This window comes from Bubalus kerabau, chromosome 10, assembly GCF_029407905.1.
Source record: "Bubalus kerabau isolate K-KA32 ecotype Philippines breed swamp buffalo chromosome 10, PCC_UOA_SB_1v2, whole genome shotgun sequence".
Lineage (NCBI taxonomy): Eukaryota > Metazoa > Chordata > Mammalia > Artiodactyla > Bovidae > Bubalus > Bubalus kerabau.
In genome coordinates, this window is record NC_073633.1 from 84,059,148 (window position 1) to 84,082,894 (window position 23,747).

Below are 23,747 nucleotides of genomic sequence, written 5' to 3' on the forward strand. Positions count from 1 at the left end.
TTACCATCATTCTTTCTTTCTTTTTTTTATTTTTATTTTTTTAATTAAAAAAATAATTTTAAGTCCTCTATTATTCCTTTAATTTTCACTTTTATAACCGATTACTTTGCAAAAAAAAAAAAAAAAGAGAGAGAAGACCCTATTTTTTTTTTAAAGCAAACTTCATATATATTTTTTTTATAATTTTTTTGACCTTGTTTTTTTTTTCTTTTTCTTTTTTTCTTCCTTCTTTTCTTTAACACTGTATTGTTGAAATTCCAAACTCTACTCTAGATTTTTAATTTTAGCTTTTTGGTATTTGTTATCAATTTTGTACCTATAGTTTTTTTTTTTTTTATAATTTCGGTGACCCTTTTATAATTTTTCTTTTTCTTTTTCTCTGTTTCTTTCTCTTCTTCTTTTAAATAACATTGTATATCTGAAATTCCAAACTCTACTCTAGATTTTTAATTTATGCTTTTTGGTATTTGTTATCAATTTTGTACCTGTATTTTCTTTATAATTTATGCGACTTTGTTTGTTTTTGTTTTTTTTTGTTTTGTTTTGTTTTTCTCTCTCTTTCTTTTTCTTCTTCTTTTTTTAACATTGTATTTTTGAAATTCCAAACTCTACTCTAGATTTTTAACTTTTGCTTTTTAGTATTAGTTATCAATTTTGTACCTATATTTTCTTTATAATTTTCGCGACCTTGTTTGTTTTTGTTTGTTCATTTTTTCACTCTTTCTTTTCCTTGTTCTTTTCTTTAACATCGTATTTTTGAAATTCCAAACTCTACTCTAGATTTTTAATTTTTGCTTTTATGTATTTGTTACCAATTTTGTACCTTTAAGAACCCAATCTTCAGTACCCATTTTTCACTAGGGAGCGAGACTACTGGCTTGATTGCTCTCTCTCCCTTTGGACTCTCCTTTTTCTCCACCAGGTTGCCTGTGTTGCCTCCCTAACCCCTCTCTACTCTACCCAACTCTGTGAATTTCTGTGTGTTCCAGACGGTGGAGAACACTTAGGGAACTGATTACTGGCTGGATCTGTCTCACTCCTTTTCATTGCCCCCTTTTATCCTCCTGGCCACCTCTGTCACCTTCCTCCTTCTTCTCTTCTCTGTATAACTCTGTGAACAACTCTGAGCGGTCCAGTTGTGGAGTGCACATAAGGAAGAGATTACTGGCTAGCCCACTCTCCCCTCTTTTGATCCCACCTCATCTTATTCGGGTCACCTCTAACTCCCTCCTCCCTCTTCTCTTCTCCATGTAATGCTGTGAACCTCTCTGGGTGACCCTCACGGTAGAGAAACTTTTCATCTTTAACATAGATGTTTTATCAATGGTGCTGTATAGAAGGAGAAGCTTCATTTTGATATTTGGCAAATCTAATACAGTTATGTAAAGTTTAAAAATAAAATAAAATTGAAAAAAAAAAAAAAATAAGACCAATAACTGGAAGCAGGAGGCGTAAGTCCAAACCCTGACTCCAGGGAGCTCCTGACTCCAAGGAACATTAATTGACAGGAGCTCATCAAATGCCTCCATACCTGCACTGAAACCAAGCATCACACAAGGGCCAACAAGTTTCATGGCAAGACATACCAAGCAAATTCTCCAGCAACAAGGAACACAGCCCTGAGCTCCAAGATACAGGCAGCCCAAAATCACCCCAAAACTATAGACATCCCATAACTCATTACTGGACATTTCATTGCACTCCAGAGAGAAGAAATACAGCTCCACCCACCAGGACACCGACACAAGCTTCCCTAACCAAGAAACCTTGACAAGCCACCTATACAAACCCACACAGAGTGAGGAAACACCACAATAAAGTGAACTCCACAAACTGCCAGAATACAGAAAGGACACCCCAAACTCAGCAATTTAAACAAGATGAAGAGACAGAGGAATACCCAGAAGATAAAGGAACAGAATAAAAGCCCACCAAACCAAACAAAAGAGGAAGAGATAGGGAATCTACCTGATAAAGAATTCCAAATAATGATAGTGAAATTGATCCAAAATCTTGAAATCAAAATGGAATCACAGATAAATAGCCTGGAGACAAAGATTGAGAAGATGCAAGAAAGGTTTAACAATGACCTAGAAGAAATAAAAGAGAGTCAATATATAATGAATAATGCAATAAATGAAATTAAAAACACTCTGGAGGCAACAAATAGTAGAATAACAGAGGCAGAAGATAGGATTAGTGAATTAGAAGATAGAATGGTAGAAATAAATGAATCAGAGAGGATAAAAGAAAAACGAATTAAAAGAAATGAGGACAATCTCAGAGACCTCCAGGACAATATTAAACGCTACAACATTCGAATCATAGGGGTCCCAGAAGAAGAAGACAAAAAGAAAGACCATGAGAAAATACTTGAAGAGATAATAGTTGAAAACTTCCCTAAAATGCAGAAGGAAATAATCACCCAAGTCCAAGAAACCCAGAGAGTCCCAGACAGGATAAACCCAAGGTGAAACACCCCAAGACACATATTAATCAAATTAACAAAGATCAAACACAAAGAACAAATATTAAAAGCAGCAAGGGAAAAACAACAAATAACACACAAGGGAATTCCCATAAGGATAACAGCTGATCTTTCAATAGAAACTCTTCAAGCCAGGAGGGAATGGCAAGACATACTTAAAGTGATGAAAGAAAATAACCTACAGCCCAGATTATTGTACCCAGCAAGGATCTCATTCAAATATGAAGGAGAAATCAAAAGCTTTTCAGACACGCAAAAGCTGAGAGAATTCAGCACCCCAAACCAGCTCTCCAACAAACACTAAAGGATATTCTCTAGACAGGAAACACAAAAACGGTGTATAAAATCGAACCCAAAACAATAAAGTAAGTGGCAACGGGATCATACTTATCAGTAATTACCTTAAATGTAAATGGGTTGAATGCCCCAACCAAAAGACAAAGACTGGCTGAATGGATACAAAAACAAGACCCCTACATATGTTGTCTACAAGAGACCCACCTCAAAACAGGGGACACATACAGACTGAAAGTGAAGGGCTGGAAAAAGATTTTCCATGCAAATAGGGACCAAAAGAAAGCAGGAGTAGCAATACTTATATCAGATAAAATAGACTTTAAAACAAAGGCTGTAAAAAGAGACAAAGGTGGTTACTACATAATGATCAAAGGATCAATCCAAGAAGACGATATAACAATTATAAATATATATGCACCCAACACGGGAGCACCGCAGTATGTAAGAAAAATGCTAACAAGTATGAAAGGAGAAATTAACAATAACACAATAATAGTGGGAGACTTTAATACCCCACTCACACCTATGGATAGATCAACTAAACAGAAAATTAACAAGGAAACACAAACTTTAAACGATACAATAGACCAGTTAGACCTAATTGATATCTATAGGACATTTCATCCCAAAACAATGAATTTCACCTTTTTCTCAAGCTCACATGGAACCTTCTCCAGGATAGATCACATCCTGGGCCATAAATCTAGCCTTGGTAAATTCAAAAAAACAGAAATCATTCCAAGCATCTTTTCTGACCACAATGCAGTAAGATTAGATCTCAATTACAGGAGAAAAACTATTAAAAATTCCAACATATGGAGGCTGAACAACACGCTGCTGAATAACCAACAAATCACAGAAGAAATCAAAAAAGAAATCAAAATTTGCATAGAAACTAATGAAAATGAAAACACAACAACCCAAAACCTATGGGACACTTTAAAAGCAGTCCTAAGGGGAAAGTTCATAGCAATACAGGCACACCTCAAGAAACAAGAAAAAAGTCAAATAAATAACCTAACCCTACACCTAAAGCAACTAGAAAAGGAAGAAATGAAGAACCCCAGGGTTAGTAGAAGGAAAGAAATCTTAAAAATTAGGGCAGAAATAAATGCAAAAGAAACAAAAGAGACCATAGCAAAAATCAACAAAGCCAAAAGCTGGTTCTTTGAAAGGATAAATAAAATTGACAAACCATTAGCCAGACTCATCAAGAAACAAAGGGAGAAAAATCAAATCAATAAAATTAGAAATGAAAATGGAGAGATCACAACAGACAACACAGAAATACAAAGGATCATAAGAGAGTACTATCAACAATTATATGCCAATAAAATGGACAACGTGGAAGAAATGGACAAATTCTTAGAAAAGTACAACTTTCCAAAACTCGACCAGGAAGAAATAGAAAATCTTAACAGACCCATCACAAGCACAGAAATTGAAACTATAATCAAAAATCTTCCAGCAAACAAAAGCCCAGGTCCAGAAGGCTTCACAACTGAATTCTACCAAATATTTAGAGAAGAGCTAACACCTATCCTGCTCAAACTCTTCCAGAAAATTGCAGAGGAAGGTAAACTTCCAAACTCATTCTATGAGGCCACCATCACCCTAATACCAAAACCGGACAAAGATCCCACAAAAAAATAAAACTACAGGCCAATATCACTGATGAACATAGATGCAAAAATCCTTAACAAAATTCTAGCAATCAGAATCCAACAACACATTAAAAAGATCATACACCAGGGCCAAGTGGGCTTTATCCCAGGGATGCAAGGATTCTTCAATATCCGCAAATCAGTCAACGTAATACACCACATTAACAAATTGAAAAATAAAAACCATATGATTATCTCAATAGATGCAGAGAAAGCCTTTGACAAAATTCAACATCCATTTATGATAAAAGCTCTCCAGAAAGCAGGAATAGGAGGAACATACCTCAAAATAATAAAAACTATATATGACAAACCCACAGCAAACATTATCCTCAATGGTGAAAAATTGAAAGCATTTCCTCTAAAGTCAGGAACAAGACAAGGGTGCCCACTTTCACCATTACTATTCAACATAGTTTTGGAAGTTTTGGCCACAGCAATCAGAGCAGAAAAAGAAATAAAAGGAATCCAAATTGGAAAAGAAGAAGTAAAACTCTCACTGTTTGCAGATGACATGATCCTCTACATAGAAAACCCTAAAGACTCCACCAGAAAATTACTAGAACTAATCAATGATTATAGTAAAGTTGCAGGATATAAAATAACACCCAGAAATCCCTTGCATTCCTATACACTAATAATGAGAAAACAGAAAGAGAAATTAAGGAAACAATTCCATTCACCATTGCAATGGAAAGAATAAAATACTTAGGAATATATCTACCTAAAGAAACTAAAGACCTATATATAGAAAACTATAAAACACTGGTGAAAGAAATCAGAGGGGACACTAATAGATGGAGAAATATACCATGTTCATGGATTGGAAGAATCAATATAGTGAAAATGAGTATACTACCCAAAGCAATTTATAGATTCAGTGCAATCCCTATCAAGCTACCAACGGTATTCTTCAAAGAGCTAGAACAAATAATTTCACAATTTGTATGGAAATACAAAAAACCTCGAATAGCCAAAGCTATCTTGAGAAAGAAGAATGGAACTGGAGGAATCAACCTACCTGACTTCAGGCTCTATTACAAAGCCACAGTTATCAAGACAGTATGGTACTGGCACAAAGACAGAAATATTGATCAATGAAACAAAATAGAAAGCCCAGAGATAAATCCACGCACATATGGACACCTTATCTTTGACAAAGGAGGTAAGAATATACAATGGATTAAAGACAATCTCTTTAACAAGTGGTGCTGGGAAATCTGGTCAACCACTTGTAAAAGAATGAAACTAGAACACTTTCTAACACCATACACAAAAATGAACTCAAAATGGATTAAAGATCTCAACGTAAGACCAGAAACTATAAAACTCCTAGAGGAGAACATAGGCAAAACACTCTCCGACATACATCACAGCAGGATCCTCTATGACCCACCTCCCAGAATATTGGAAATAAAAGCAAAAATAAACAAATGGGACCTAATTAAACTTAAAAGCTTCTGCACAACAAAGGAAACTATTAGCAAGGTGAAAAGGCAGCCTTCAGAATGGGAGAAAATAATAGCAAATGAAGCAACTGACAAACAACTAATCTCAAAAATATACAAGCAACTCATATAGCTCAACTCCAGAAAAATAAATGACCCAATCAAAAAAGGGGCCAAAGAACTAAATAGACATTTCTCCAAAGAAGACATACAGATGACTAACAAACACATGAAAAGATGCTCAACATCACTCATTATCAGAGAAATGCAAATCAAAACCACTATGAGGTACCATTTCACGCCAGTCAGAATGGCTGCGATCCAAAAGCCTACAAGCAATAAATGCTGGAGAGGGTGTGGAGAAAAGGGAACCCTCTTACACTGTTGGTGGGAATGCAAACTAGTACCACCACTATGGAGAACAGTGTGGAGATTCCTTAAAAAACTGGAAATAGAACGTCTTATGATCCAACAATCCCACTGCTGGGCATACACACTGAGGAAACCAGAAGGGAAAGAGACACGTGTACCCCAATGTTCATCGCAGCACTGTTTATAATAGCCAGGACATGGAAGCAACCTAGATACCCATCAGCAGATGAATGGATAAGAAAGCAGTGGTACATATACACAATGGAGTATTACTCAGCCATTAAAAAGAATACATTTGAATCAGTTCTAATGAGGTGGATGAAACTGGAGTCTATTATACAGAGTGAAGTAAGCCAGAAAGAAAAACACCAATACAGTATACTAATGCATATATATGGAATTTAGAAAGATGGTAACAATAACCCTGTGTACGAGACAGCAAAAGAGACACTGATGTATAGATCAGTCTTATGGACTCTGCGGGAGAGGGAGAGGGTGGGGAGATTTGGGAGAATGGCATTGAAACATGTATAATATCATGTATGAAAAGAGTCACCAGTCCAGGTTCAATGCACGATACTGGATGCTTGGGGCTGGTGCACTGGGACAACCCAGGGGGAGGGTGTGGGGAGGGGGGAGGGAGGGGGGTTCAGGATAGGGGGCATGGGTGTACCTGTGGCGGATTCATTTCGATGTTTGGCGGGGCTAATACAATATTGTAAAGTTTAAAAATAAAATAAAATTTTAAAAAAAAGAAAAAGAAAAAAAAAGGAACAGGGGAAAACAGGGAAACAAACTTTTTAAAGGTGTGAGTCATTCATTCAATATTTACTGAGCATCTTCTATGTGCTAGAGACAGGGCATACATCAGTGAAAACAAGTCATGCAGTGTTTCGTTCTAGTGGAGGGTATCGAAAATAATCAAACAAAGTGTATTATGCCAGCTGGAATGTGCTGTGAGAGAACAAAAAGTAACAGAAGCATTTGAGGAGGGAGGGAGTAGGTATATCTTATATAAGTGGTTAGGGACTGCTTCTCTGAGGAAGGGCAGAGATCTGAAGAGAGGGTGGAGCGCTGGTGGAATGATTTCAAGATGATTGACCATGTAGCAATTATAAGAGGGCCATGTTAGGTGTTCAGTAAATGGTCATGATTGTCACTATTAATTCATTTCCAACAGCAAGGATAAAAGAAAGTTACCTATTCTGTCCGAAAAAAATCTTAATCGACCTAGGGGTAATCGTTCAAAACTCTCTTTTTCACCTCCTTTCCAGCTAAGTAGGGATCCAGGGAAGCAAAGGAATATGGATGATCCTTGGAAGATTCATAAACCTTGAAGTCAGACTAACATTTTTTTACTCTCTAGCTCCTGGGCAGCCACATTTCTCACAGTTCTAGAGCCTCTGCATCCAAGTGTCAGTACATTCCAGGTGTTGCTGGATCTCGATTATGATTTCAATGGTCAATTTCAATTCAATTTCAATATGATTTCCATTTCAAATTATGATTTTGGTGGTCTGCTTAAGCAAAGCGTTGTGTCCTAGCGAGGGTTTCTATACCAGTGGTTCTTAATGTGTGGCTGGTCAGCGGCAGCACCTGGGAGCTGGTAAATGATGTAAATTCTTGAGCCCATTCCCACCCTGCTGAATCATAAACTCTTGAGATGGGCTCATCATTTTGTGTTGTAATAAGCCTCCAAGTGGTTCTAATGTACAACCATGTTTGAGGACTGTTGCCTTATGAGAAGCCAGTCCTAGAAACAAAGTCAGATCAAGCAAGGAGTTCTCTCTTGTGAGCGCTTCTTCTAAGGCCCAAGAACCAAAATGAGGGTTTCTCTTCATAGCCATAGGAAGAACTATCAGTTCAAATTCAAGGAAGTCCACTTCAGAAAATTTTCCTATATGACCAGATGTTCTGAAATTTGCATTAAAAAGTATATTTAAAATCAATTAATTGCATTTTCTTCCCTGATAGCCACAGCTGCTGCTCCTGCTGCTAAGTCGCTTCAGTCGTGTCCGACTCTGTGCGACCCCATAGACGGCAGCCCACCAGGCTCCCCCGTCCCTGGGATTCTCCAGGCAAGAACACTGGAGTGGGTTGCCATTTCCTTCTCCAATGCATGAAAGTGAAAAGTGAAGTGAAGTCGCTCAGTCGTGTCCGACCCTCAGCAACCCCATGGACTGCAGCCTGCCAGGCTCCTCCATCCATGAGAGTTTCCAGGCAAGAGTACTGGAGTGGGGTGCCATTGCCTTCTCCGATCACCACAGCTAGGCCTTCCAAAATTATGTTGAATTAAAGTGGTGAGCTCACTGACTCGATGGACGTGAGTCTGAGTGAACTCCAGGAATTGGTGATGGACAGGAAGGCCTGGCGTGCTGCAATTCATGGGGTCACAAAGAGTCGGACACAACTGAGCGACTGAACTGAACTGAACTGAACTGAAAGTGGTGACAGTGGACATACTTGTCTCGTTTCCTGATCCTAGAGGAAATGCTTCCAGCTTTTCACCACTGAGAATAATGTTAACTGGGGGTTTGTCATTTTTGTTGTTCAGTTACTCAGTTGTGTCCGACTCTTTGTAACCCCATGGACTGCAGCACAGGCTTCCCTGTCCATCACCATCTCCCGGAGCTTGCTCCAACTCATGTCCATTGAGTCAGTGATGCCATCCAACCATCTCATCCTCTGATGTCCCCTTCTCCTGCCTTCAATCTTTCCCAGCGTCTGGGTCTTTTCCAATGAGTCAACTCTTCACATCAGATGGCCAAACTATTGGAGTTTCAGCTTCAACCTCAGTCCTTCCAATGAACATTCAGGACTGATTTCCTTTTGGATGGACTGGTTGGATCTCGTTGCAGTCCAAGGGACTCTCAAGAGTCTTATCCAACACCACAATTCAAAAGCATCAGTTCTTTGGCACTCAGCTTTCTTTAATAGTCCAATGGTTACATCCATACATGACCACTGGAAAAACCATAGCCTTGACTAGATGGACCTTTGTTGGCAAAGAAATGGCCTTTATTAGGTTGAGGTCAATTCCCTCTATGCCCAGTTCCTGGAGTTTTATCATAAATGGGTGTTGAGTTTTGTCAAAAATTTTCTGCATCTATTGAGATGATCATATGATTTTTATTCTTCAATCTTTTGATGTGGTATATCACACTGAATATTGGGGGAATCCTTGCATCCCTGGGATAAATCCCACTTAACTGTGATTTATGATCGTTTTAATGCACTTGTTAGGTTTTGTTGGCTAGTATTTTGTTGAGGACTTTTGTGTCTATGTTCATCAGTGATATTAGCCTGTAATTTTCTCTCTTTTTTGTGGTATCTTTGTCTGATTTTGGTATCAGGGTGTTGGTGGGCCTCATAAAATGAGTTTGAGGGTATTTCTTCTTCTAAAAATTTTGTAATAGCTTCAGAAGGATAGGTGTTAGCTCTTCTGTAAATGTTTGATAGAATTAATCTGTGAGGCCATCTGGTCCCAGACTTTTGTTTGTTGGGAGTTTTCTAATCACAGATTCAATTTAAGCACTTGTGTTTGGTCTGCTTATATTTTCTATTTCTTTCTAGTTCAGTCTTGGGAGATTGTACCTTTCTAAGAATTTGTCCATTTCTTCTAGGTTGTCCATTTTTTGGCATGCTTGTAGTAGTCTTTTATGATCTTTTGTATTTCTGTGAGGTCAGCTTTAACTTCTTTTTTCATTTCTAATTTTATTGATTTGAGCTCTCTCGCTTTTTTCTTGAGTCTGGCTAAAGGTTTATCAATTATGTTTATCCTTTCAAAGAACCAGCTTTTAGCTTCATTGATCTTTTATTTTGTTTTCTTCATCTCTCATTTATTTCTGCTCTGATCTTTATGATTTCTTTCCTTCTACTAACTTTTGATTTTGTTTGTTCTTCCTCTAGCTGCTTTAGGTATAAGGTTAGGTTATTCATTTGAAAATTTTCTTGTTTCTTGAGGTAAGATTGTATTTCTATGAACTTTCCTCTTAGAATTGCTTTTGTTGCACCCTAGAGATTTTGGGTCATCATATTTTCGTTTTTATTTATCTCTAGGCATTTTTAAAATTTCCTCTGATTTTTTCAGTAATCCATTATTTGTTTAGTAGCATATTGTTCACTTTCCACATATTTGCTTTTTTTTGCAGGTTTTTTTTTTTTTTTTTTGTAGTTTCTAAGCTCATAGCACTGTGATCCAAAAAAAAAAAAAAAAAAAATACTTGATATGATTTCAATTTTCTTGGCTTCTCTGGTAGCTCAAATGGTAAAGATTCCACTTGCATGGAAGCATATACACTACCATATGTAAAAGAGATAGCCAGTGGGAATTTGCTATATGACTCAGGGAACTCAAACCAGGGCTCTGGTTTGACAGCCTAGAGGGGTGAGAGGTGGGAGGTGGGAGGGATTTTTAAGAGAGAGGAAACATATGTATACCTATGGCTGATTCATGTTGATATATGGCAAAATCCAAGACTATTGTAAAGCAATTATCCTTCAATTAAAAATAAATAAAATTTTTAAAAAGTAATCATCAGTCAGAAGGAGTGAGGGAAAGACAAAGAATGTAAGAGACAAAGGTATAGAAGCAGGTGCCACTCAACAGGAAATGTACTTTTTGCTATGTACGAGTATGACTTTCATAGAAAAGCATAAGATTTCTAAAAAACAAGTGAGATAAAAACGAATCCATCCAGTCTAGCAATTTTTCCTAAACAGTAATTAATCAGGTCTGATCATTCTGACATTTTCCCTGCTTTATTTCATTCAATATATCTCAAATTCTGTCCTGCCCCTGTCTAAGCTTTCAGAAACACCCAATTCAAAATCTTAATAAGGTTAACTGTTTAAATCATTTCAACTTCTTCTTTCCTCACCCTTTTGCAAATAATGGATGCCCTGAAGCACTGGATTAACTTTTAGTGCCTTAAAAAATCTTTAAAAAATAATAAACATTTTTAAAGCATAGTTTTAGATTTACAGAATAATTGAGCACATAGTACATACAACCCTACACCCACACCACTGCCACCTCCTTACCCTCCCTCATCCCCAGTTTCCCCTATTATTAACACTTGCCTTAGTGTGGTACCTTTGTTAACAGTTAATGAACAAAACATTTATTATTATTAACTATAGTCCCTAGTTTAAGGTTCACTCTCTATCTTGTAGTTTTATGGGTTTTGACGTGTACTTTGAAACAATGAAAAAAAAAATTAAACAATGACCTTGTTGAGTATTTTGCCCTCAAATTCATTGGCCTTTAAAATGTAAATTGAACAATTTAAATCTAGATGAGTGAAAGACCATGGAAACTTCTATAATGTCACTCTGGGTACTTTAGAAACGAAGGATTTACTTTATAGAGCATTTATATTCCTTTTCATACCTTGGCAATAGTGTTACTATGACTCTTCCCTTTGTTTTAAAGAGGATAATGGCAGGCTTCATTTTAGTTTGCGCCTACTCTTTTAAAGTACACTTATTTGATACCTCTCAGTATACTGAAAACTTTTATCATTAAACTCAACCTTATTTAAATCACCAGACCCATTTGGTAAAGGTTATGAGTATTTGCAAACTTCTCAGAAAATTACTAATTTAACCTTTACATTTGAAAGATTCACTAAAGAATTTGAACTGCATGAATTTGCCAGATCCTCTAAATGGATCAGAATTATTTCTTTGTACATTTATCTGAGAAGATATTATATAAGGATAATTATTCTTCCCATAACCTCTTACTCAAACAGCAAAACTTCCGAAATAGCTATTGCAGTGTAGCCAAGAAACAAAGATTTGGTGAAAATTAACTGACTTAAGTTTATATTTTAGCATTCAGTAGGTTAAGAAAATAAGTATTTTAATTATTGATATTAATTTTAAAAGTCAGACATACAGGGACTTGCCAGGTGGTTCAGTGGTTAAGACTCCATGCTGCCAGTACAGGGGGTTGGATACCTAGTCTGGGAACTAAGATCCCACAGGCCATGTAGCATGGTCAAAAGATTAAAAATTTTAAAAAGGTATCAGGCATGCAGAAAACAGACTTTATTCAAAGATATCTCTGAAAGTAAAATAGTCCAAAAAACTGGCAGCTAGTCCCCTACTTTACATGCACTAAGTTGTAAGAAATTGTAATAACTTGGATGAATGATTGAGGTTATTCACCTAGAATATTCCCATCAAGGCCACCAAGATTGTGATGAAGAGCTAGCAGAGGTGGGCAACTGCAAACCCTGGCACCCATCCATTCCAGAATATACCCCATGTGTCTACAAGAGCATATATTCCCAATGCAACTGACTCCATTTACAGAAACCCCTGAACAGCAGCAGTTAGCTTCTTTCAGTCTCAACCCCAAATGAGTTTTTAGGGTCTGGAGATGTAGCATGATAGGGATCCTTACAGCCTCACTGAGTGACAGGTGATAGCCACAATAAAAATAGATTATATGTAATGACATACAACTCACTTTTATGGTTTTTGTAGGGTGGACAGCTTGCATGTTACATAAATTTAGGTAATTTTACTCTAAGATGCATTATAATGGATAATACCCTTGGCTGGGGCTTCCCACATGGCACTAGTGCTAAAGAACCTGCCTGCCACTGCAGGAGATATAAGAATCATGGGTCAGTCCCCGAGTTGGGAAGATCCCCTGGAGGACGGCATGACAACCCTCTCCAGTATTCTTACCTGCAAAATCCCATGGACAGAGGAGCCTGGTGAGCTCCAGTTCACAGGGTTGCATAGAGTTGGACATACTGAAACAACTTAGCACGCACATGTGCACCCTTGGCTTACTAAATATATGCCATTATACCTACTAAGTACTTAGAGAATGGTTGTTTTCTCATACCTAGTAATTCTTATCTAAATATTTGCAGTTATACTGGCCAAACTTTGAAATGTGCTATTTATTTTTACAGGAGCAGGAGAACTGATTCAGACACTTCAGGTATGGACCAAATTCCACCATATTTCTTTGTGATCCTTTGTATCAAGCAGTCACCTCAGGGCCCTGGAACAGACAGAGTAGCTAAAAACAAAGGAATCGAGCCAGACATTTTGAAGCATTCCCTTTCCTGTCTTTGCTTCCTTCTGAGAGTCTGTCCTACAGAAACGGCCTCAAAGACTACATTCATGCTATCTTTCAAGCAGTAGGCACTACTTTGCTTTTTTCTGTGCTGATAGAGTTCCCTAGTTCCCAGGATATCTAACTCACAGGGCAGGAACCACTCCCAAGCTAGCTCTGCGAGCAGAATCAAACATGATATGGCCTGTTAGCCCTGCTGATTTGGAAGGGAAGTGATCACAGCTCAATTTCTTGGTAAATCTAAAATCTGCTAGCCCCTCTTTTCTTCCTGCTTGTGTCTTTGTCTTCTGCTCTGCGGTCAGGTGATAGAATTTAATGTTTTCTTCTGGCAGCTTTTTCTTTACATATTCCCACATCTCGGGGTCATTAACTGGCAACAACTGTTTGAAGCAAAGGCTGCCATGTAAACACCAGTGGAGAGTTCTTCCCTTGCTTGCTGCTGACCCACTTCTGAGTGACTGTCTAACCTCTGGGGAGTAGAAGAGACCTCTGCTCCAGTCATGCACATAAAAGAACATCATGGAAGGAACACAAAATCACATTTCATTGAACTTAGAAAGGAGGGGAAAAAAATACCAGAGATACTTGAAGGTGCTTTTTAGTCACATTTGCAGGAGTCCTACAAAAGAAAAGAAAAGAAAAGAAAATGATTGGTGGGGAGAACTAAATGGGAAAGGGGATCAACCTGTATTTTTGGTGGGGAGCACATGCAGAAATATGTAAAATTGTACACATGAAATTTATATAATGTTAAATAAGTAAATATTAGCTCAATAAAGTTTTTTTTAAGCCAATGATTATAGAAAAGCTATTTATACAAATGGGGTTCATCTTTGGGCCTTCCCACTGGACTTTAGTGTCCAAAAGTACCAGAGGACCTTCACAATAATGTGGTTTTTACCTATATTCCAACCTATAGAACTGAACCTGAAAACAAATGCTATTATAGTCTATAAGAAAAATATAAAATTTCCCTCACAGTATATAGAATTTTCATCTATCAATTTCTATCCCAAATTTTATTTCAAAAAGAAATCACATCTGTAAAAATTCCCAAGATATGCTATTAAAGACAAATATTTTCCTCTTATTTTCTAAAGGCAATATTAAATCTAGCAAAAACCTTATAACTTAATACATAATTAGTAGCTTAGCATATAATTAGTACATTCTTCACACATTCTGAAGTACTCCTTATTTAAGCCATGGAAATTTAAAATTAATATAGGACATTGATATTTTCATCTTATATGTAACTGATTCACCTGCCTCCTGGCACAAACTCAATTTTGTTCAACTGAACAAACATTCAATGCTCATTTATTATGACACTGAGACAGACTCTGGGAGAAATTAAAAATAAATAACAGGACATATACCTGGCCTCAAGACGTGCACAAATAATGCAAGTCGGAACATTACAGGCCCTCTAAGAGAAAAGTAGAGAGCATACTTTTTGCTCAAAAGAGAAAATCATGAAGGAGTCTACGAAGATGGCAATCTTTGTGTTAGGAAAGGGGAAACAAGAATATCCGCCTCTGTGCGACCCTGTGGACTATACAGTCCATGGAATTCTCCAGGCCAGAGTACTGGCATGGGTAGCCTTTCCCTTCTCCAAGCAGATCTTCCCAACCCAGGAATCAAACAGGGATCTCCTGCGTTGCAGGCAGATTCTTTACCAACGGAGCTATTAGGGAAGCCAGATATAAGCAACAGGGTGGGCAAAATCACAGGGCTGGGACAGTGCTGGGCATATTCAGTTTAGGAGCAGTGAGAGCAAGGCAGGAGCCAGTCCGGAGGAGTCTTAATCCACACTAAGGAGTTTGGGTAATACTGCTTGGTAGGTAAGGAGGATCCACTGAAAAGCCAGGGAAATGACAAAATTAACATTACATTTTAGGTAGATGACTCTGACTGCAGTCCCTAAGAGAAGCTGAAACAGGTTAGAGGCAGAACGTCATTATAATAGTCTGGGTGAAAGGTACCCAAGTCTTGACCAGGTAAGAAGCAGTGAGATGAAAAAAGACCTGAACACACAGTCAACACGCTTTAACACCTAACTACTTGTGAAAACAAGAGAAAAAGAGAAAGTAGAGGCAACATGACTAGGAGGTACTGAGTCCATGAAACAAGCTGGGAAAAGGAAGAAAATCTGGAAGGAAAAGGTGAAGAAATAAGCTATGAAACACTGAGCTTAGAACTGAAAGTCCTAGATTTGGGTTCCGTTTGTCCTGTTTCACGAATGTGTCATTTAATCTCTCTGGGTCTCAGTTTCCTCAGCTGTCAGATGTGTGTGCATATGGGTGGGGAACGAAGGCATGACTGGCTGTGTCAGGGCCCTTTCTGCTGCTATGGTTTATTAGCTCATGTTTGTGGTCCTGGTGGCCCATCTATGTAAGTTTTAGCAAGCAGCTTGAAATGGGGCTCTGGCAATGAGGAGTTGAGGAAAGATACAGCAAACATGCAGCGAAATTCCACTCTGAGCTGTTAAATCATGAAGCTGGTACAATATACAAATTCGGCATGCAGTTTTCACCAAGGATTAATTATTTTCCCTGTTTGTTCTCTTTCCTGTACTTTCTCATTCTTTCCACTTTCCTTTCCTTTATCCTCTCACTTTTCCTTACTTAGGCTTGTACAGTTTTTCAATTTTCCCTCTGATTTGCATTTCTTTCCCCTTTGCCACACTCCTCTGAATCACTTTTTTCCCCTTTCACATTCCCTTACTCACACTTAACACTCTTCACCCGAAGGAAGCAAAGATTAGTAACCTTGTCCTATTGAATTTAGACTGAATGTAGACTGAATATAAGTTTGTAAATCTGATTTCTATTTTAGGCAGAAGCCAGAATAATAACTGTTCTCACAAGAGTAAATCAAATCACTGTTTCTATTAACTTCATCAGATTCACGTTCAACAACTCTTGGACAAGGCTAGTTGGGGACAGCAGTCTCCAATTCTCTCTAACCTCTGAGCAGTTTGGAAGAATTACACTTTTCCTCCTTTTTGAGTAGGGTTTCACGTAAAGCAGCACTTCAAATGTACTGTTTTTATGAAAAGTCTACAAGGTAGGGCCCAGGCTAAACCCATCTCTTTGGATCTGGGTCCATCTCTCTCCTTTCTTGACTTTCCATTTCTTACCTTTCTAAGATTTATTCTCTTTAATTTTGCTGATTTTCTTTACAATGAGCCCAAACAGTAGGCTTATCTATGATCCCCTGGCATTTTTCCAAGATGGAAAGAAATGAGACAAAGAACAGAGATTAAGAAAAGAAGAGAGAGAGAAATCATTTTTGAAATACTGGCTATGTCCTCCCCTCCCCCACCCATCTATCTTTTCCATTTTCTTCTTAATTATGGCAAATCAAACCCTTGGAATCCTAAGAAGTAATGGGAGAATTCTAAAAGGGAAACTGAAATTTAATAATGGGCTCCATTGGAAAGAATAAAGACATTTTTGATGAGGTTAGAAAATCATTTGAATTTAAGACTCAAGTTCTCTCTTTCTGTTACTTTCTTCTCTCTGGTTCTTGGCCTTTTTCTTTCTTACTCATTTCCTCTTTCTGATGATCTCACTTACACTTTGCTGGACTGTTTCCTGGCTCTCTGCTCTCCTGTCAAATCCTCTCTAAATTCCTCACTCTCGTGCCTCATCTGTCGTCCCTTTCTCAGGGGAATGGATGTCAGGAAAGGAAAGTAAAACAGGAAAAGAAAAGGCCAGTGGAAAAAACGTGTAAGACAACTAAGGTAATTTTTGCAGTTATAAGTCTCTATAGATGTAAATGACATGACACTTTCACAAAAAGTTGTCAGTAAACGGAATCTTTTAACAGTAAATCATATTACATAGTAGTAATAGAGGTGGAATGGAATGTTGAGGGTTTTGTTGTGGTTTCTGCTCTAGAATCCACCAGGGGTCAAAATGTAACATCAGCAGGGGGAGAGGGCGCTTCAGATGAGGCACTGGAAGAGAATTACTTGCTGCTGCTCCTAACGATGATTCCTTTCATTCTCATTGCTACTCTTGCTCCCTGCTCCCTTATCGTACTCTTTCCCAACCTGCTTTCTCAGATTAGCCAACACAGCCAAAGCCTCTTACTTTCACATGTACAACTGCACAGATTGTACACTGCACAGAGTTGGGGGCCCCATTCACAATTACTCTGTGCACTGAATAACTTGTCCGGCTGTGTGTGGTGGCCAACAGTGTACTAAGTTTCTCTGAGACACGCTTTACAGAGAGCTATTTATGAATGAAACTTCTCTCATTTGCCTGTCCTAATACAACTAATGCTGTGTGTGTGTGAGAGAGAGAGAGACTGCACATGCACACACATACATTTAAGGCTAAATTCACACAATTAAACAGACAGTTGGTGAAGCAGGGCCGACTCCAGCAAGAAGCACATGCCCATCTTATTAGGGTTCTGATGATGGAATGGAGGTGCCTACCCTTTTTTCCCACCTTTCTGTCACTCTGCCAACAAAAGTCAGTTTAGCATTTGAGCACTCAGTTTATTAACAGGGCCCCACCCAGATGTACACTATCGACCAGAGATAACGCACCAGAGGAAAACGAATGTGGCCAAAAAACATCAAATGTTCACACACGTTAATCCCCTGGCCTCCACATACGCTCCTCATCTGTGTTGTTCTTCTGTCACTTCTGTTTCCCCATTAAGTGTACTCTTAATAATGTTCTATGGTGCTCGACACTGAAGGGGTGGCACCCAGGGTGACATGCTGGTTCCTACACCCACCTAGGGAGAGTTCCAAGCCTGGCTATTTCTCAATTATATTATATTATAGCCTTTAGAGGGAGAAATTCCTTTTAAAAGTGAGCCCAATATACTACAGCAATTTCATCCTTTGACTGATATATTCTATAATGAGAAATTTCAAATACTGTGGTCTCATTAAGAGAGAGCTACAAATGCAAAGAAGGGCAAAAATAATGGTATATATAACATATTTAGATCTTGACTTTGGAAATTTTAAAAGTGGCTCCCAAATAGTTAAATTGTGAATTACTAATATATGGGGAAAGGTAGATTTTTTTAACATGGCGAAAAAAGTTTGCTACTAATAAAGACTTCATATTGATATTATTATTACAACTGAAATCATGTGAAAGTTACTAGGCCCCTTATTTACAATAAGCGTAAACTATGTGTGTGTAAATCTCACATACATTTGACTAATTTCAGGACTCAGTTTAGCACAAATCAAGAACTTGCAAATAATGCAATGAAAATGTCTACAAGCTCTAAAGAATAAAAGTCCATAATTTTAATCTTGACTTCTTGATTTACTAGGTAACTGCATGGTAGAAGTAATTTTTAAAAACAAAAATTTTAAGAAATTCCTTTAACATTGTATCAACTTCTAGATTTAAAAAATGATAACTTACCTGTCCAAAGGATATTTATTGTTATATTAAGAAGAAATACTGTATTATAAATGTAATTTTACTTATTTCAATCACTTATTTTACTCATATCTAGTTATTTTAAGTTTTACATATAACAGTAATAGCTTTAAAAGATTCTGTATTTCAGACTTTTGAATTAACTGAACTAACTCCATCTTTTTTCTTTACCAGATAAATGTAAACTACTAAATTAAAAGCAAGCACAGCTCAAGAAATAACAATTGAAGGAAGGGAAAACAAAGCAGCATCTTTCATGTGGCAGAAATAAAGGCTACTACTAATCATTAAGCATTTGATCCATGTCAATCTTTCTTAAATCTTAATGATTGTTAATTGTGGATATTGATTTTAAAGTAGAGAACTATATACTTCATAAACTCAATTTTTATCTGTAGGGCTTCTTTTCTGTGGGACTGTTGAATGAATATGTTGTTCTCTTTGGTTTTACTTTTCTCATTTGGACATTACCCCACCACTGATAGCATATTGAAAAGCAGAGACATTACTTTGCCAACAAAGGTCCATCTAGTCAAGGTTATGGTTTTTCCAGTGGCCATGTATGGATGTGAGAGTTGGACTGTGAAGAAAGCTGAGCACCGAAGAATTGATGCTTTTGAACTGTGGTGTTGGAGAAGACTCCTGAGAGTCCCTTGGACTGCAAGGAGATCCAACCAGTCCCTTCTAAAGGAGATCAGCCCTGGGTGTTCTTTGGAAGGAATGATGCTAAAGCTGAAACTCCAGTACTTTGGCCACCTCATGCGAAGAGTTGACTCATTGGAAAAGACTCTGATGCTGGGAGGGAGGGATTGGGGGCAGGAGGAGAAGGGGACGACAGAAGATGAGATGGCTGGATGGCATCACTGACTCGTTGGACATGAGTCTGAGTGAACTCCGGGAGTTGGTGATGGACAGGGAGGCCTGGCGTGCTGCGATTCATGTGGTCGCCAAGAGTCGGACACGACTGAGAGACTAAACTGACTGACTGTGTGGTCTCTAACACGGGGCGCCCCAGGGTCCTCAAAGCCAGGACCATATTATTTCCATCTTGTGTTTCACTGAGCACCTGGCCTAAGAGGCAGTACTTATGGAATCAATGAATGCCATTTTCAAACAAGTTTTTAAAATTCTCTAACTTTTAAAAATAAAGGAAATACAGACAGTCCCCATCCAAAGAATCGTTTGGATTAAAAATAAAAAAATGTACTTGTGTGTCTGTATTGGGTCTTGGTTGCAGCACATGGACCCTCTAGTTGTGTCCTGTGGGCTCCGTAGCCACAAGTAGGATCTTATTTCCCCCACCAGGGGTCAAACTCACATTCCCTGCATTGTAAGGCAGATTTTTAACCACTGGATCACCAGGGAACTCCCTGTTTGGATTTTTAAAAGCCATCACTTACCTATTTTCAAAACTTTGCCAGTCATTCTACCATATGCTTTGCATAGATTCTCAGTCTTCACAGTAATCTGAGGGGTATGATTACTTTCCTGTTTTACAGACAGACGGTGAAAGTAAAGCTTGGACAATTAAGTTACTTGTTCAAAATCATACAGCTAAAACATATGTGTGTGTATATATATATATTTTTTAAATTTTATACAAATAATACTGGTATTTCCTACCAGTGACCTGAGTTGCAATAACAAATATGTCTCTCCTCTATCTTCCATTTCCTGTCCCACAGACAATGCTCTAGAACTACATGGTCCAATATGGTAGCAAATGGGTATATATGGCTCTACTGAGCACTTGAAATGTGGCTATTGCAACTGAGAAACTGAATTTTAAATTTCTTTTCATTTTAATTAAAAAAATAACTGAAGCAGTGTAGAATTCTTCTTCATTAAACATAAATATTGTTTGGGTAAGGTTATGTTTTTTCACTTCAACTCTTGGAAATTTAGCATCTGTACTGTGATAAAGTGTAAAATATGCAATTGATTTTTAGGCCTTAGTATGAAAAAGAATGTAAAATACCTCAATAATTATTATACAGATTATATGTTTAAATTATAATATAAAATTATTATAAAATTATAATTATTTTATTATAATTATTATAAAATTATTTCAAATAATAAAATTATATTATAAAATTTTGTTATATTTTATAAAATATTATATAATTTATAATATGTTTTATAACTATATATTTTATAATTATATAATTTATAATATATTTTATAAAATATTATAAAATATATTATAAATTATTTGTAATAAAAATTATTATAAAATTATAATTATTATAAAAATTATAATATTTTAGCTATATTGGGTTAAAATTTAGAAATTAATTTCATGTGTTTCTTTTTACTTTTTAATTGGCTACTAAATAGTGTTTCACGAAATTATATATGTGGCTCATTTTATATTTCTATTGGACAGTGCTATAGGGGAAAACCCTCTACCCAGCCCCCTTGGCCCACAGCCCGGAAGATTCTTCCCTTCTCTCCTTGCTGTTCCAAAGATGAAAGGGATTTCTTTCCCACTTCTACAATCAGAAATGAAATAGGGAGCAACCAAGAGAAGATTAATATTAGGGTCATTTTTAAGACATTAATATATGTAAACTAAAAGTTTCTAATTTGGAGTTGACTGTCTCATTATAGAAAAGGCTTTGTTGAGAGTGATTATCTGGAACAAACTGCTTCTTTAGGAAGAAAGTCACAACTACCCGGTAACAGAATTCTTCAAAAGGCAGTACCAGACCACACCAACCGTGGGTGACTATCTGGAACAACTAGATCCTTCATACATCATGGCCCCTGCACAACCAGTTTGGAAAACAGGAAATGCCTTATGAAGTTAAGACATTGTTATCAGATGACCAAATGATCCTACTCTAGGTATTTACTCAAGAAAAATAAAAACATGTTCACAAGACATATGTTCAAAACAAGACTTGTACACAAATATTCAAAGGAGTTTTGCTCATAATAACCAAAATCTGAAAACAAACCAAATACCTGCCAACAGATAAATGGTTCAACGAACTGTGGTATATTCATAGAGTGATACTACTTCATAACAACAACAAAAACATGCAACAACGAAGTCAGATACAAAAAGAACATACATATGAAGGACTTCCCTGGCAGTTCAGTGGTTAAGACTCCGAGCTTCCAATGAAGGGGGAGTTCAATCCCTGATCAGGGAACTAAGATCCCACATACTCCTGCAACACAGCCAAAAGGAGGGGAAAAAAAGAGAATACATACTATATGATTCAGTTGAATAGAATATTCACTGTTCAGTTCAGTTCAGTGGCTCAGTCGAGTCCTACTCTCCGTGACCCCATGAATCGCAGCACGCCAGGCCTCCCTGTCCATCACCAACTCCCGGAGTTCACTCAGACTCACGTCCATTGAGTCAGTTGATGCCATCCAGCCATCTCATCCTCTGTCGTCCCCTTCTCCTCCTGCCCCCTATCCCTCCCAGCATCAGAGGCTTTTCCAATGAGTCAACTCTTCGCATGAGGTGGCCAAAGTACTGGAGTTTCAGCTTTAGCATCAGTCCTTCCAAAGAAATCCCAGGGCTGATCTTTAGAATGGACTGGTTGGATCTCTTTGCAGTCCAAGGGACTCTCAAGAGTCTTCTCCAACACCACAGTTCAAAAGCATCAATTCTTTGGTGCTCAGCCTTCTTCACAGTCCAACTCTCACATCCATACATGACCACAGGAAAAACCATAGCCTTGACTAGACGGACCTTTGTTGGCAAAGTAATGTCTCTGCTTTTGAATATGCTATCCAGGTGGTCATAACTTTCCTTCCAAGGAGTAAGTGTCTTTTAATTTATTGGCTGCAGTCACCATCTTCAGTGATTTTGGAGCCCCCAAAAATAAAAGTCTGACACTGTTTCCACTGTTTCCCCATCTATTTCCCATGAAGTAATGGGACTGGATGCCATGATCTTCGTTTTCTGAATGTTAAGCTTTAAGCCAACTTTTCACTCTCCACTTTCACTTTCATCAAGAGGCTCTTAAGTTCTTCCTCACTTTCTGCCATAAGGGTGGTGTCATCTGCATATCTAAGGTTATTGATATTTCTCCTGGCAATCTTATTTCCAACTTGTGTTTCTTCCAGAGTTTCCCTTACCACCTTGCTGTCAATATTCTATAGCCCACCTCCACTCCATGAAATTACTGATTTGTCTTTGTAAATTGATTCTGAAACAAGACAAAATCAATTTACAAAGACAAATTAGCAATTTCATGGAGTGGAGGTGGGCTACAGGATATTGACAGCAAGGTGGTAAAGGAAACTCTGAGGTGAAAAGAAGTTGTTTATCTTAACTGGGGTGGTATTAATAGTTACATTGGTATATGCATTTACCTAACTTAACTACTTTAAAGTGGATGCATTTTATTGCATATAAATTATACCTCAACAAAATTATTTTTTAAGGCAGTACTATATTTTTATAGTAAAAAGAAACTCTAGGAAGTTCACCCTGAAGTTGCAAATTTTTATTAGGTTTACACGCACACACACCCAAACTTGCTTGCTCTTAATAATGTACTGAATTTTTTTCTTAAAAATAGATTTTTGGTCAGAGAAAATTCATAAATATTCCATAATTGAGTTGTTTCAACCTCTGCAATACTCATTCTTTACTATGTAACACATAAGACAGGTTTATAACATTTACCTAAGATTTTGGAATTTTGTACTAGTACTCCTTTATCTTATTTTCCACATCTATAAAAATAGTTCATCTGATAACATTGATTCCTTAGTACAGCACTGTCCAGTAGAATTTCTATGATTATGAAAAGCTCAATATCTGTGCTATCCAATATGGTCAGCATAGCCTTAGAACAAAACTTTTAAGACAATGTCTATTATAAGAAAAAATATTTCCATGATCCATTATACTTTAATACAAAAATGTTTTAAACTATACTTTGGAAATCTTTCAATAAAATGAAGGTAATGTTCTAT

At 37.3% G+C, this 23,747-nt stretch overlaps 1 protein-coding gene across 1 annotated transcript in view; it reads left to right on the top strand.

The window, feature by feature from the left end:
* Window positions 1-21,607, top strand: part of GARIN2 (golgi associated RAB2 interactor family member 2) — a 34,617-nt gene extending 13,010 nt beyond the window's left edge. The window contains exons 5-6 of the mRNA XM_055539018.1: window positions 824-837; window positions 21,461-21,607. Coding sequence (XP_055394993.1) covers window positions 824-837; window positions 21,461-21,607 — 161 coding nt within the window. The remainder of the gene's footprint in view (window positions 1-823; window positions 838-21,460) is intronic.
* The last annotated feature ends 2,140 nt before the right edge of the window (window positions 21,608-23,747 follow it).